The following is a 16,896-nucleotide window of genomic DNA, read 5'->3' as shown; positions in this document are numbered from 1 at the left end:
GCAGATTAGAAACCCAATTCCAATTTCTACTTTCAGACACCAAATTTCAGATAAGAAGATTTTACCTAAAAGGAACCCAAAGCTGCAAGTATTGATATATGGCCTACCGATCTTTTTAGTTTCTGTAATTATATTCATATAAAGTTAGCTGACCTATAAAACAGATTTTTATCAGAACTGCCATCCCATGGTTTGCTTGTTTGTTTTATATTTAAAATGTTACATTATATTATACTAGGATATAGGAAAATATAGTTGGCCCACAGGCCCAGCAGTCAAGTTCTTAGCCACTTAATCACAGAGAGAAGTACCATCAATAGCTTACTGACCCATTGTGGTAGAGTCGATTCCAACACATAACGACCCTACAGGACAGAGTAGAACTGCCCCATCAGATTTCCAAGGAGCAGGTGGTGGGTTCAAACTGCCAACCTTTTGGTTAGCAGCTGAGCTCTTAACCACTGTGCCACCAGGGTTCCCAATAGCTCACTAGAGGAAGCCAAATCTGATACTCTATGAAAAAGAACTTTTAAAAGCTGACAAGGCATTTGTATACCTCAGAGAAACAAAGAGTAAAGTGAAAAAGGACTATGACTTGGAATTAACAAGGGTCAAACTAGGTAGCTGGTTTTCATGCCTGCATCTACACTGGTGAGAACACTGAAAATGAAAGCTGGCAATATGTAAACACCATAACTTGTTAGTTGTCATCGAGTCAATTCAGACTCATTGCAACCATGTGCAGAGCAGAACTGCGCCATAGGGTTTCCAAGGCCGTAAATCTTATGAAAACAGATTGCCACATCTTTCTCCCTCACAGCACCTGGTGTGTTCAAACCACCGACCTTCGACCTTTTGGTTTGCAGCTGACCACTTTAACCACTGCACCACCAGGGCTCCTTGGCACATAGCTAGTGCTCTATACATCTTAATTATATATCTGCTTCACTATTAGAAAATAAGCTCCACAATAGCAAAGGCCTTGCTCACCTTGCACATCCCCAGTGTCTTGGCATCAACTGGGCATACAGCAAATAATTTTGAATGAATTACGAACAGATAAGTGGAGGTAGGTGAAAGACACTGAGGACAGTGACAAAGATATGGAGTAGCCACAGAGGGAATAAGAAAAGGCAGTTAAGACTCAAGTATGGTCTACAGGCCAGTGACAATCTGATAACAGTTTGTTACTTATCCACAGTACAGAAATTGAGACTAAGAGTTCAGGAACTTTTATCTGAAGAGGTCCCTGAGTGGCACCAACTGTTTGCTCTCAGCTATTAATGTAAAGGTTGGCAGTCTGAACTCACCCAGCGCCACTGCAAAAGAAAGGCCTGGTGATCTATGGCCAAGAAAACCCCATGAAGCTGTTACTACTCTGTAACACCTGGGTCGCCTTGAGTCACAATTGATTTGACAGCAATGAGCTTGGTTGTGGTTTTTTTAATAGCGATTTGATCTTGACCAGTGATCAGAGTTCATATTTTTTTAATCTTTTTATTTTGAAAAAATTATAGATTCACAAGAAGTTGCAAAAATAGCACAGAGTCCACGTACCCTTCACTCAGCTACGCCCCAATGGTGAAATCTTTTATCGCTGTGGTACAATATCAAAACTAGGAACCTGACGTCACCGTCAACTACGGATCTCATTCACCATTTTTCGTATTTATTTGCATGTGTCGAGTTCTATACAATTTTACCTTATGTATTGATTCATGTAACTGCCACCACAATCAATATACATAACTGTTCATCAGCGGGCTTATGTTTTAGATGTGTGAATTTTTCACTTCATGTTTTCTCATACAGGTAGTCTCTGACTTAAGACGTATTCCAGTTATGACAAACCGCACTTCCAGGCTCCCTTTTTTTTTTTTTTTGGTATAACTTATCATTAGAAATAACGTACTATATACAATGTTGTAGCGTGTAATTTGCTGACGTCACCATACCTGTAAAGTTATGTAATGCTTCCAAACCCCAAAGACAACTAACATCAGATTTATAAGGATACTGAAAATAAAAGCCAGTAATAATAAAAACTTAAAAAAAAAAAAAAAGTATCTGACTTACATCAGAACCAGCTTATAATGGAGTCGCTGGAACAGAACCCATCCTAAGTTGGGGGTTACCTGTAATTAATTTTTACCATATGTTACGAAAGCATCAGTCTGCAACAGATTTAAAATTAAGAAAAAAAAAGTATAGTTCTTCACTACAGACAGTTTGAGAAGCACTAAATTAGAACATACACAAATTAGTTTTTATACTATTTGGAACCCTTGACCTCTTAAGTAATTGATCGTGAATTTTATTTTTCTCTTATGAGGTAGTAAACCAAAAACCAAACCCGTTGCTGTACAGTCAGTCCCAACTCATGAGTAGAAGTGCTCCACAGGGTCTTCTTGGCTGTCATCTTCACAGAAGCAGATCGTCAGGCCTTTCTTTTTTGGTGCCACTGGGTGAGTTCGAACTGCCAATCTTTAGATTAGCAGGTTCGAACCCACCTAGCAGCCCAAACTGCATGCACTACCAATTGAAGTAAACATAAATAGTTGCCAATTTTTGTGTTTCAGTTTTACTGCTGCCTAATAAAATGCTGTTCTTCACTCCTCAGTCTTCTACCCATGGTACCCAACAGGCCACGGTAGCCTCCAGAAGCTTATTTTACCTCACAAAGTTCAGAGATGAATAAGTGGTATCAAATAACTTAATGGGGTCAATATTCATCCAAAAATCTTTCATAAAAAGGATTATGTTTTTAACCGTCCAAATTCCTGAAAAAATGATAAAATTATTTCTTATCTGGAGCTTTAAGAAATTTTTCTATGTTTGGACCAAGTGTCGTTTATTAAACTACTTTCTTTCAGCTCCTAATGCACCCTTTTCTACACACTTGTATGTGAAGATCTGATTAGGACCTTGCAAACTATATTTCTCCTCTGGCACCAGTAGCAGGTGTTAGAGGAAGGATAAAAGAGAAAGAACGAACTTGCTCTTCCCCATTGGTCACAGTTCCTATGTGTAGTGATCCACCAACATACTTCACTCTGGCAAGAACAATCAGTTCTGGTTTCTACCTTTTCCCCACAATCCTAGACTCAGTTTCACTGCAACCCTCAGAAAGACCAGCACCAGTTGGCCCAACACCCCCACCTCAAATGTCCTAGCTCTAAGGAGCCCTACTTCAAACTTCTAAATGCTAGTAACCACATCTTCTTCCTTTTTTCTCCCCAGGGTGGGTAACTACTTCCTACATTTCTATCTCTCTTACCTCAGTGTCCCCTTTTTGTTTTCTCAGTTCTCCAAAACCCATTTAACCAATTTCTATTTTCCTAACTGGACCCTGACTGATAATAGACTAAAACAAGCTACCTGAAAGCTTAAGGCACTTTCTGTAAAAGTTTATAACAAAACACAAAAATAGAACAGATTTGAACATACTCATTATGCCACTCCAAAAAAGCATGAAACTGGGATGATTTTGCTTTCCTGAAAACTCAACACATTTAAAAACTGCACATAAGCAGTCTTGGAAATCATACTCTCAATATATCATTTTTCATCAGTGTTCTGGAGCAGGTGTTGACAAACTTTTTCTACAAAGAACTGGATAATAAGTGTTTTAGGCTTTCAGGCCATGCAATCTCTCTCACAACTTTCAACTCTGCCTTGGTTATGCAAAAGGACATGAATGAGCATGGCTATGTCCCAATAATACTTTATTCAGACACAGAAATCTGAATTTCACATAACTTTCCTGTGTCACAAAATATTATTTCAATTTTTTTCAACCATTTAAAAATGTAAAAATCATTCTTAGCTCATGGGCTGTACAAAAACAGCCAAAAGGCTGGATGGGGCCCTGTGGTCATAGTTTGCCAACTCCTGTTCTAGATTGTGCTTCTTACAAAGTATTTATTCACTGATGGGCTCAGAAAAAAAAAGTTACTTTAGTAACTAGACTTAATATAACACAACTAACCTGAAACCTCATTAAAGCAGAACAATGTTACCAGCCTCAAATATTCTTTTATTGAAGACAAAAGATAAGAAAATTAACAAGAATTTACTTGAAATTTCAAAACATAATCTGGGTTCAATGCAAATGCATCCCAAACTCAACACCTTCTATCTCTACGCTACCATAAAATGAACGCAGATTTTGAAATTAACCTTAAATCACTGTTAATTTCTGGATCAGAGAATCATTAAGTTAAGGTCTTAAATCAATGACATTGAACTTGGAACAATTTAGGTTAAACTAATAATGGCCTATTTCCCCATTAATTCTTCAAGGAGGAAAAACATCTACAGACATTCGATCAAGTTACATACAAATTTCTTATTTCAAAGGGGTTGTATCCTTTTACCTTGCTTATTCTATATGTATGGTGAATAAATAATTGGAGAAACTGGACTATATGAAAAACAACTCAGCATCAGGATTAGAGAAAGACATATTAACAACCTGCAATATGCAAACAACACAACCTTGCTTGATGAAAATGAAAACCCTCAAACTGGACTGATAAACATCATCATGATAAATGGAGACAAAAATTGAAGTTGTCAATGACTTTACTTCTATCAACAACAAAGAGCACATGGTGGATTCAAACTGCTGACCTTTTGGTTAGCAATGCGTACCACTTAACCACTATGCCACCAGGGTTTCCGTAACAACAGAAGCAGCAGTCAACAAATGAAAGGTATGGCATGGATCCCTGGTGGCATGTAGTGGTTAAGAGCTTAATCAGCTGCTAACTGAAAGGTTGGTGGTTCAAATCCACCAGCCACTTTGCATCAGAAAGATGTGGCAGTCTGCTTCTGTAAAGATTACGGCCTTGGAAACCGTATGGGGCAATTCTACTCTGTCCTATAGGGTTGCTATGAGTCAGAATTGACTTGATGGCAATGGGTATGGTGTTTTTGTTTTGCTGTTGTTGCTATTTTTTGCACTGGGCAAATCTGCTGTAAACAACCTCTTTAAATCTTTAAAACGCAAAGATATCACTTTAATGTCTAAGGTGCATCTGACCCAAGCCATGGTCTTTTCTATCACCAACATATGCATGCAAAAGCTGGACAATGAAAAAGGAAGAATTCATGCATTCGAAGTGTGGTGCTGGCAAAGAATATTGAATATACCATGGACTGCTAGGCGAAACAACAAATCAGTCTTAGAAGAAATATAACCAGGATGCTCCTCAGAAGAGAGAATGGCAAGACTTCAGCTGGCTTACTTTGGACAAGGCATCAATCAGAAAAGACCAATTGCTAGTAAATGACATCCTGTTTGGTAAAGTAGAGGGTCAGTGAAAACAAGGGAAACCCTCAGTGAGATGGACATAACAACCACAACAGTGGACTCAAACATACCAACAATCACAAAGATGGTACAGGATTGGTAAATGTTTTGTTCTGTTACACATAAAGTCACCATGATCAGAGCTGACTCAATGGCAATTAAAAGTAACAAATGATTGTATAGTCTCTCTTGTTAATTCACAACTTTGACTTCTCTGGTACTAGCTATGGGGAAGAATGCCTCTTGGGCATCTTCTACTTCCACAAATATATTCATTATTCTTACTTGTGAACTCTGTCCATCTATGCAAGAACAGCGAATTAAAGTACTAAGAACACTCTTGAACTAGGACTGTCCTATCGCTTGGACACTGCATGTAGTGGTAACAAGCCAAAAGCAGGACACCAAACAAAAACCAAACCCATTGCCATCAAGTCAATTCCGACTCATAGTGACTCTATAGGGCAGAGTAGAACTGCCCCATAGAGTTTCCAAGGAGTGCCTGGTGGATTCGAACTGCCCACCTTTTGGTTAGCAGCCATAGTTCTTATCCACTACGCCACAAGAGTTTCCAAAAGTAGCATAAGCAGCATTATATGTGACATGAGAATGGCATAAAATAAACATCACCCCTCCCAACGAAAGACAAGCTGTCTACATACATACTTCTCCTGGTTTCCCTTAATATATGGGATGGCAATGAATTAAAGCTTGAGTTTCACATGGGGTTAAAAGTTACTGGAAACTCAGTTCAAATGAAGTTAATAAGGCTACTGAAGGTACCTGGCCAGAAAGAAGGGCAGATCCAGGGGGTCCACATATCCACTGACCTTTGCTGAGATGAAGTTCAGCCTCTAATCCTCCAGCATATACACTTGCAAAGACAGGAAAGAATCAACTAGGGAAGCCCCTACACCCTCCAAATTAAACTATTAAAAGCACCTTAAGATTAATCCTAAAGACCCCTAAGAAAACAAGTAACTCAAAATACAAAAATTGAATTAAGAATGTCAGCCACTTTAAATATTATTCCTTAATATCATTAAAAAGTTAGTCTTTGACAAATTGGTAAATAAAAAGTTCCAGTACTGCCATTGAAACAGCTAGTCAGCATAACCTGAACCTCTCTGGATCTCCTTTTCCTCCCTTATCTTGTAAAATGAGAGGCATGAGCTCCCCTGCCATTTAAAATCACAGCCATGGTAAGTCAAAATGAGTGAGTTAAGTGAAAAAAAAGTTGGGAACCACAGGAATTAGGGAAGGTAATAAGGCCCCCCTACAGTCCACAGGTGGTACAAATGGTGAATGCCATACAACCAAAAGGTTGGAAGTTGGAATTCACCCACAGGTGCCTCAAAAAAAAGGCTGGGTGATCTACTTCAGAAAAATCAGCCAACTGAAAACCCTACGGAGATCATTTTAACCTGACACACATGGGGTCACCATGAGTTCGAGTGGACTCGATGGCAACTTTTTATTTTTTTAAACAGTAGGCAGCCTTTTAGGAAACCCTGGTGGCGCAGCGGTTAAGTGCTACGGCTGCTAACCAAAGGGTCCGCAGTTCGAATCCACCAGGCACTCCTTGGAAACTCTATGGCGCAGTTCTACTCCGTCCTATAGGGTCACAATGAGTCGGAACAGGCTCGATGGCACTGGGTTTGGTTTTTTGGTTTGGAGGCAGCCTTTTAAGCTGCTCAGCAATTTGTACTGGCAGCAACTGCAGATGAATGTAGCTTAAATGGGCATAGGAACAATCTTCCTTCTGCACACTGTCCCTTAATGTGGTCCTAGAGCATCCTCTACTGTCTGCCTAGTCCCTCTTTTGCCTGGCTAACTTCCAGGAAAATACACAAATACAAAACAACTGAAAAGGCTGGGGGGCGGGGGGGCTAGTCTGCCACAAAACACAACAGGCCATCCTACCTAAGACAGAAATCCTGTTTTCTCTCAGACTCACCACCATGAGCTCCCTGATTTCCATCAGTGTGTTTCCACCAGGACCTCCAGAAGAAACAAGTGCTCTGAGCACCAAATCACTGCCATCAGCCAGCCCAACACATACCACTCAATGCCCTGACCGCCCTCTGTCCTAATCTAATAGTTATTTAAGAATGTCTTATGACATCAGCAATTATTGATACTTACCAGTAAGAGAGTATTCACTGTATCAGGAAATTAGAACACTGATGTTGTTGTTATTAGGTGCCATCAAGTCAGTTCCGACTCATAGCGACCCTACGTACAACAGAACGGGAACACTACTGCCTGGTCCTGTGCCATCTTCACAAATGTTGCTATGCTTTAGCCCCTTGTTGCAGCCACTGTGTCAATCCATCTCACTGAGGATACTCCTCTTTTTCACTTACCCTCTATTTTACCAAGGGTGATGTCCTTCTCTAAGGTCTGATCATCCTTGCTTCTAAAGAGCATTCTGGTTGTACTTCTTCCAAGACAGGTTTGTTCGTTCTTTTGGCAGTCCACGGTATATTCAACATTCTTTGCCAACACCACAATTCAAAGGCATCAGTTCTTCTTTGGTCTTTATTCATCATTCAGCTTTTGCATGCATATGAAGCGACTGAAAAAACCATGGCTTGGGTCAGGCACATCTTAAGTCTTCAACATGACATCTTTGCTTTTTAACACTTTAAAGAGGTCTTTTGCAGCAGATCTGCCCAATGCAATGTGTCCTTTGATTTCCTGACTCCTGCTCCCATTGGTGTTGATTGTGGATCCAAGTAAAATGAAATCCTCCAGTTGTAAGGATTTTTGCTGATAATGATAGTTATAAAGAATCAGGTCAATTCAATCATTTGCTAACATGTCCTACTATGTCCCCTAGCTGCTAGTTACTGGGATTCTTCCATTTAAAAGGATAAGTCCTTATAACACTCATCATGATTCTTGGTTTTTCCAGTTCATTGAGATCACAAAATCCCTTAGGTTCTAGCAACAGAACCAAACAAGTCTAAATCATGTGAAAGAGTGGATGAATGCCAAGACAGCCATAGTTCAGTGAAATTTTACATGCTTTGTATTAATAACCACCCCAAGCATCTTAAAAGTTGAAGATTTATAAAAATACACATGCATACAAGCATATCTTTAAAAATGTTTATGTGAAGACAGCAACGTTGATGAAAATAAAAATGCTTAAGCAGTGGGTACATTTCATAAAAGCATGCAGCTAAAATAAATTTTGCAGCAAGCATATAAAAAAAAAACAGCTGAAAAAATATCTTTTCCCAGCTAAACTCCATCTCTTACTCCCAATTTCATATCCTCTCTAATAAGAAAGAAAAACACTCAAAGGAAGATGACTATCCAGTATTTCATCGTAGTCTCAGCATCAGGTACTCAGTGCACCTGGTAATTATAATTGGAGAAATACTCTTTTTTATATTTAACCACCACTGTTCAGTGTGTCCCATAAAAACTTTGGCCTTGTTTAGCAGTAATATTACTTTCTCACAGAAACTGCTGTTAATCTGCCAAAAAGACTACGCTATACTTTTCATAAATGTGACAACTGGTTTCCTGAATAATTATACAACAAGTTGTTTTTTTTTTAAAGGACACGGTAAACTTAAGCTTAACCTATTTCGGTTAAGTTCCCAATAAACAGATTTCTCAACAGCCTGCCGGCAGAATCAGACTCCTATCAACACCCACCATCATCCCAAGGATATCTGCACTTGTGAGATGTTAGTATCTGACAGAAAAAGCATCCTAAAATAAAAAATATCTGTAGAAATGCATACGAACCTGAAACCTCTACCTCAATGACTGATTTCTTTGCTCAATTGGAAAGACACTGAAGTAACCATTAGCTTGACCAAAGCAAAAAACATTCTACCAAATTAAACATAAAGCACACTATACATGAATTCCTAAGATGCTGTTGTTAGGTTTCATAGAGTCCATTTTCGACTCACAGCAACACAATGTGACAGAAAACTGACGCATGGGGTTTCCTAGGCTATAATCTTTATGGGAACAGATTGCCAGGTCTTTCTACTATGAAGCCACTGGGTGAGTTCAGACTGCCAGCCTTTTGGTTAGCAGCTGAGCACTTAACCATTGTGCCACCAAGGCTCCTACTCCCAAGTTAAGGGACTCCAATACAACATTTATTGACATATGATGCAAAGATTACACAAGGTAATTGTCTCTCATTTGAATTCATGAAAGTATACTTCAAAATATAAATCTCATTATGAAAAACAACAAACCTTGTAAGTTTTCAGTCTTAGCCTTGCTGGTCAGCTTCAAACAATTTTCAAGAAACCACCACTTTAATGATTTCATTAAAATAACCAAGTAGCCAATTTAAGCAGGGCAGAAATAAAAGCTATCTATTAACATCAGCACTATATAGGACAAATAGAAATAAACTCTAAACAAAATGGGATCCAAAACAAACTCTAATCAAAATCCCCAAAACACCACCATGAATAACCAGATATACTTACTCTGTAGAGAAACACATTTGGAAGGAAACACTTTCCACAGAGCCAAAATGTCCTAAGGCCTTTTTAAACTGCTTAACTGTGACAGCCAGATAACTTAAAAAATAAGGCAACTTAACATGGTATACCCACACTATGGAATACTGCCCAACTGTTAAAAAGGATGACTATATCTTATATGCAAATAAACATGCAGATGACAAGACAAAAATCAGAATGATATGTGTAGTTGTACTCTATTATTGTAAAAACTAAAGCAAAACAAAAGGAAAAGGTCTGGAAAAGTACACACCAAACTGTTAACAGTGGTTACCTCTCATTGTGGGATTTGTCAAGGTGAAGGAGGAAGAGACATTAAGGGAGGATTTTAAATTTTTCCTTTGAACGCCTGTATTATCTGACCCTTCTGCAGTGAACATTTATTATTTTGGTAATTTTAAAAAGAAACAATTTTAAACACACTTATTACTATACCTTTTTGTTGTTCTTAAACTATCACATTTATGGTTAGTACATAGAGACAACAATAAAGTACCTCCAAAACTTGAATTTAAAGTTATCCTTAGAGATTAAGGAACAAAAGAAAACCAAGACATATGGTAATTAAATGCAATGTATGATCCTAGATTGGAAAAAAAGGACAGTATTCGGACAACCGGCAAAACCTAAAACTGTGTATCAGGTAACAAACAGTATTGTTATAAAAGTTAAATTGCCTGAATTTGATTACAGTACCATGGTTATCTATGAGAATGTCCTTGTCCTTGGGTAACACTATGAAATATTTAAGGGTGAAAGGTCGTATCTGCAACTTACTCTCAAATGGTTCAGCAAATATCAATAAAAATAAGTATATACTTACATGCAGAGCCCTGGTGGCACAGTGGTTAAGAGCTTGGTTGCTAACCAAAAGGTCAGCAGTTTGAATCCACCAGCTGCTCCTTGGAAACCCTATGGGGCAGTTCTACTCAGTCCTATAGGGTCACTATGAGTTGGAATCGACACCACACAACAACAAATGACTATACTAGCTTCTATGCAAAAACTGAAGGCGCTCATGGAACAAAATGTAACATTAAGGTTAAGAAAATATATTACAAACATCCTTTAAAGAATAAATCATGATGCTTCTTTTTTTGAAATTTTTAAAGGGAACAGATTAAATCAGTGGGTCACTACGGTAAAAGTGGCAGAAAATATCTGGGAGCACCAAGTCCCACTAAGGAAACTAGGAAAGCATGGTGACAGACAGATGAGATTAGATAGACAATCTTATGGAAAACGTGGCTTCGCAATTTGAGACATTTCTTAGGAAAACATGACTGTATCATAAGTTGCTTGATACCTTTTAAAAGACATAATGTGCCACAATGGGATACCACAGAACAACAAGGAACAACGATGAATCTACGAAACATCTCACAACAGGGATGAAGGGCATTATGCTGAGTGCAGATACCACTGTTGACTATTCTGACCACGGCCACAATAGTTGGTCCCAGATAGGATAGGAGAAAAATATGGTACAGAACTGAAATTCTTATTAAAAGAAAAGGCCAGACAAACTGGAACAGTAGAGAGAGAACAGAGGATCCCCGGAGACCATTACCCTGAGACACTCTTTAAACGTAGAACTGAGCCTATCCCGAGATCACCTTTTAGCAAAGTAGCACAGTGGCACGCAAAATAAAGGATGTTGCCCTTAAGATCAGTGCTCTACTCAAAAACCATCAGTATGAGACCAAAAGGTCAACAATTTCTCAAAAACAAAGATGAGAAAATAAGGGGGCAGGGAAACTATTCAGAACCCTATCTGTTAAACCCATTGGGAGAGGAAACAAACAGAACACAATTAAAGAAAATGTTGACACACTGTGATAAATGTAACTAATGTCACTGAATAATTTGTATGGAAATTTTCACATGGGGACCTAACTTGTTGTGTAAACTTTCACCAAAAACTCAACAAAATATTATTTTTTAAAAAATGGGCAAAAGATTTGAAGACATTTCACCAAAGAGGATATTCAAATGGTCAACAAGCACCTGTCATTAGACATTAAGGAGATGCAAATCAAAACCACAATGGTATACTGCCTCACCCCCATGAATGGTAATGATGAAAAAAACAGAAAACAGGTGTTGGTGAAGTTGTGGAGAAACCCTCACTCATTGCTAGTGGGAATGTAAAACGGTACAGCTGCTGTGGATAAAATTTTGCCAGTTCCTGAAAAAGTTGAACACAGAACTACCATGTGACCCAGCAATCCCAATGCTAGGTATATACCAAGAAGTGAAAACAGGAACACAAACAGAAACCTGTACATCAACGTTGATTGCAGGACTTTTCACAATAGCCAAAAGGTGGAAAACAACTGAAATGCCCATCAACAGACAAATGGGTAAACAAATGTGGTATGTACACACAATGGGATGCTAGTCAGCCATAAAGAGAAACGAAGTCCCGATGCATGACACTACGTGGGTGAATCTTGAAAACATGCTGAGTGAAATAAGTCAGTCACAACAGGACAAATAGTGTATGATCTTACTTACATGCAATAAGCATATACATAGAAACTAAAGATTATTAGTGGTCACCAGGTGGTGGGAGGAAGGGGGTAGTGGGAGGTTTTGCTTAGGGGATAGTGAGTTTATGTTAATGGTGGTGGAATGATTTGGAAAAGGATATCAGGAATGGTTGCACAACTTGAAGGATGTAATCAATGTTCTACACGAAGAAACTGAATTGACAAATGTTCTATTGTGTATATTTTCACAATTAAAACAAACATACACACATACAGGCACACAAAACTTACTAAATCTAAAACTAAACTCCTAATCTACCCTCCAGCTTGTTCTTCCCACAGTCATTCCCATCTTTGTTGATGGCAACTCCATCTTTTCACCTGCTCAGATCAAAAACCTTGGAATCATGCTTGACTCTTCTCTCACATTCCACATGAAATCATATTGCTTTGATCTTCAAAATATATCCAGAACCCAATTATTTCTCACCACCTCCTTTGTTGCCACATTGGTACAAGTCACTAGCACCTCTCTCTTGGACTACTAGCCTCCTCAGACATCTCCGTTTCCACTGTTGTTCTCCTCTGCAATTGGATGATCCTTCTGAAGCTGAAAGCAGATCACTTCTGTCACTCCCCTACTCAAAACTCCTGGCACAGTCCTTACAATAGCTCTACAAAATCTGTCCCCCCAGCCCCAATCATTACTTCTCTGACCCAATGTTCTATTACTCCTTACAACATTTGCCTCAGGGCCTTGTTACTAGCTGTCGCCTCTGCTTGGAAATTTTCCCCCCAGATAACTCCCTCCCCTATAAGACTTTGTGTAAACATCACCTTCTTAAAGAGGCCCATTCTGTCCACTCACCTTATTAAACTGAAAACCCTCCCCCAGTTATTTGGTATCCCCCTTACCCTGTTCTGTTTTCCATAGCACTTACCTTTCAACATTCTATACAAATTATTGTTTATCACCCCTCAGTAGGCTGTAAGCTCCACAAGGGCCAAACTGTTTTTGTTTGTATACCCAATCATCCCTAATGTGCCTATGTTTGGCACACAATAAACATGCATATGTTCAAAAAACAGGACCTCTATCGCTATAATGTACTTGCCTGTCTCCCTTATTAGGAGAGTTCCTTAAGATTCTGACTGGATCTAACTGGCAGTGTCCTCAACACCTGGCCCTGGGTCTGACTGATGCCCAAAATCAAACTCGCTGCCGTCCTGTAGATTCCAACTCATAGTAACCCTATAAGACAGTGTAGAACTGCGCCATAGGGTTTCCAAGGCTGTAAATCTTTACAGAAGCAGACTGCCACATCTTCATACCGCGGAGCAGGTGGTAGGTTGAAATCGCTGACTTTTCGGTTCACAACTGAGCGCTTTAACCACTGCACCATCAGGGCTCCTTGTCTGATAGTGGGCACCTAATGCACAGAGACTCAGCTGATTACAGTCATTTTCACCTGAAACACAATGCCCTGCCTATGCCACAGAAAAAAAGAATCAGGTCTACAGCTGTGTCTGATTAAAGAGTGAGTATAAGACAAATACAAAACCTGGACCCCTGTTACTTTAACCAAAATGAATTTGTTACGTGCCTCAATTTCTTCATATGCCTAAGAACCATTTCAAACCACCTAAAGTCTAAAAAGGGCACTTGGTCACGCCTTCCCTCTGCCATATCACCCTATCAAGCCTACCTAATCTTTTCATGCTTGACTTTAATTCTACCTCTTAAGTTTTTCCCTGATGATTCCAGCTAGAAGCACTTACCAAGTCCCACCCTCTGTGCCAAGTACATTTCATGTATTATCTCATTTAACCTTTCCCAAAGTCCTACGAAGGCACCTACCATTATGATTATGTACCTCAAAAGATGAGAAGACCCAAGCTCAGAGAGATGAAGTCATTTGCTCAAGTGTTCAAACCCAGGTCTGACTCTGAAACCCAAGTTCTTAACACTAAACTATACTACTGCCTCTTTCTCTCCAAAGTAGTATAAACTCTACTACTAACTTAGCTTACATACGGCCTCACAGGGTTAGCTGTTCATTTTTCCAGGCTTCAGTTTCCTCATCTGTAAAACAGCTGATATTGTTCAGGATATCTACAAAAACTCCCTTCAGTTTTTACAGTATTATGGCTGAAAATGTTTTATAATTCTTTACATATCCCTTGTAAGTTAATAATACAGGAATATATATATATATATATATATATATATATAGGAACTTCCTTAGTCTCTGTTAGAAATCCGAAGCAGAGGAGAAAAGCAGTAAAAATGAAAAATCCAAGACCTTGTGTAAAGCAATAAGACATTCTTGATTCCTCCCCCTACTTGTGTCCACCAAATATGCACTTTTGAGTTCATTTTCCCATATACTATGAAAAATTAAGTTTGCCCCCCAAGATGTGTAAGGATGTGATACTTTAAGCTTCTGGACTTCATGAACAAACGGGCAAAAGGACTTGCATATCAGGCACTCAGCCCATCCAAGGGCTAGCGTTACTTTGTACAGGTAAGTACTCAGTGTTTATTGAATCATGATACAGAATTTCTTTTGTTGTTGAGGTTTTCCAGTCTCAAACCTAAAACCTGTAACTTTGAGTTTGTAACTGATTGTGCAGTAAATCAAAATAATCTAACTGAGGTAATGTTAACTATCTTAGGCAAGAACCCATGAAAGGATAAGCCCATGTTGAATCAACTACTGCAAGTAATACCTGGGTTTTGTTTTAGACAGAATGATTATTTTTGTGTGTGCAAAGATGACCATCAACACTCCAACAGAATCCTTTGGTGTTGCAATCAAACTTAAGAACTATCAAGTAAGATCCAGACATTTCTAGACCAAGGTGAAAAGATGTGGCAAGAAGTAAGGGGTGGGTTCAAAAATTTAGTCATATCTAAAATGTGTCAAAAGAGCAAAGCTCTTGGAATCCCAATGACACTTTCATTTGAAACCTCTGGCAACCGTTAAGTTTGATATGAATCCTATATGCCTAGGTCTAGACTTCAACACCAGCAAATAGAGTTTAAGAAAGGCTTTTAAAACAATGGTCTTGGGAGGGCGTAGGGAAAGAAGTAACTCCAGGCTCCGGAGTGGACGCTTCTGAGGTATCCAATACAGCAGCAGATACAGCACTCAACAGAAATGTAGAAATGACTGGACTAGAAAAATACTACTGGGAAAAACTATTCTTTCCGTTTTCTAGAACACTGTCTCCTTAGGGAATCCTCAAAACGATTCTTGGTTTCTAACTAAGTCTTCACAAGGGTAGAAAGTCATCCATTTAGGGTAAAAGGTTCCTGTTACCAAGGCAGCAGAGTGTCTGAAAGTGCATGCAAATCCCCTAATCTGGAGGAGAATGTATGCTCCACCGGAGGCTTTCGTTTTCGAGTGGAAAAACAAACCCGGTGTCACCTCAACATCGGGGCCACACGAACCTCGCCACCATTACAAAACCGAAGTGCCAAAGGTGCAGAACCTGAAGCTGGGAGCGCTAAGAGGCTGGGATCGAGTTCCCCGGAGAAAAATCAACCCCGAGAGCAGAGCGCGGGCCCCTCCGAGGCCCAGAGCCTGGCGACGCGTGCGAGGCCCTTCCGGTACCAGCTGCCGCCGCTGGGCGCCCGAGCGACGGGCCGGGTTTCCACCCGAGCCCGGGGATTCGCGGCCTACCCTCGCCGGCGCCCTCTCGCCGGACCCGGCGCCGGCAGCTCCTCCGACACAGCCCCTTCGCCCGCAGAGGAGCCCGGGCGAACCGCGGAGGTAGCCGAGCCTCGGGACGCCCGGGTCGGTGCGAACGCAGCGGCGGCAACGGAGGCCGTGGCCGCCCCTCCCCCACCGGCCCGACCCAACCGCCGCTGCGACGCGAGCAGCGGCGCCAACGCTGGGCCCAACCGCCGGGCGGCGGCGACCCGGAGCTAGGCAGCCCGAGGCGACGGCGCGGGCCTGCTCCCCCGCCGGCCGCGCGAGGCCGCCCCGGGCCTGTTACTCCTCGCGCCGCCCCGCGCCTTCGCCCGTCAGGACACGGCGCCCTCGGCTCTGGCTAAGGCGCCCGGAGGCACCGGGAGACCACGGAGCTGATACTTACTCAGGGGTTGGGTGCTCGGGGTCGTAGAAATCCCCCATCTTCGGAGGCGGCTGCGGCGGCAGCTGCTTCATCGGGAGCGGCTGGAGGCGGCGACGCGAGCCCCCTCCCCGCGGCAGGGCGGCGCGGGGGAGGGGAGGGGAGGAGGCCGCTGGTCCGACCGCGGCGGCGGCGGCGGCGGCAGGGGCTGCCCGCGTCGCTAACTCGCTCGCTCCCTCGCTCCCTCCCTCGCTCCCTCCCTCCGGCGCCCGCCCGCCTCTCTCTCCCTTACACAAGGAGCGACGCGCACCCCGCCCGCCCCACGGCCGCCCAGGCCCGGCCCCTTAAAGAGACACGCACTGCCCACGGGCCCGCCGCCAGCCTGCGCGCCCGCAGTTGTTGGCCGAGCCCGGGCAGGGGCGGGCGGGCGGGCGAGGGGGCGGGGCGGGGCGCGGCCCGACCCGGCCCGACCCGGCCCAGCCTGCGGTTTCCCAGAATATAAGCC

The 16,896-nt window shown here is 41.5% G+C and overlaps 1 protein-coding gene across 7 annotated transcripts in view; it reads right to left on the bottom strand.

Annotated features, from left to right (window-relative positions):
- The window catches only part of SETD2 (SET domain containing 2, histone lysine methyltransferase), a 134,440-nt gene extending 117,874 nt beyond the window's left edge, over positions 1-16,566 (bottom strand). For 3 of the 7 annotated variants that reach the window (XR_010319005.1, XM_064274637.1, XM_064274639.1), the window contains exon 1: positions 16,416-16,566. Coding sequence is in view for 5 of the 7 variants with exons in the window: in XM_064274637.1 (XP_064130707.1) it covers positions 16,416-16,486 (71 nt within the window). In the remaining 2 variants the exon portion in view is untranslated. The remainder of the gene's footprint in view (positions 1-16,415) is intronic. The other 4 variants (XM_064274634.1, XM_064274638.1, XM_064274636.1 and 1 more) reach the window with 3 other exon arrangements.
- Positions 16,567-16,896: the final 330 nt, after the last annotated feature.

Source organism: Loxodonta africana, chromosome 22, assembly GCF_030014295.1.
Source record: "Loxodonta africana isolate mLoxAfr1 chromosome 22, mLoxAfr1.hap2, whole genome shotgun sequence".
Taxonomy (NCBI): domain Eukaryota; kingdom Metazoa; phylum Chordata; class Mammalia; order Proboscidea; family Elephantidae; genus Loxodonta; species Loxodonta africana.
This window is presented reverse-complemented; position numbering and strand designations above follow the sequence as displayed.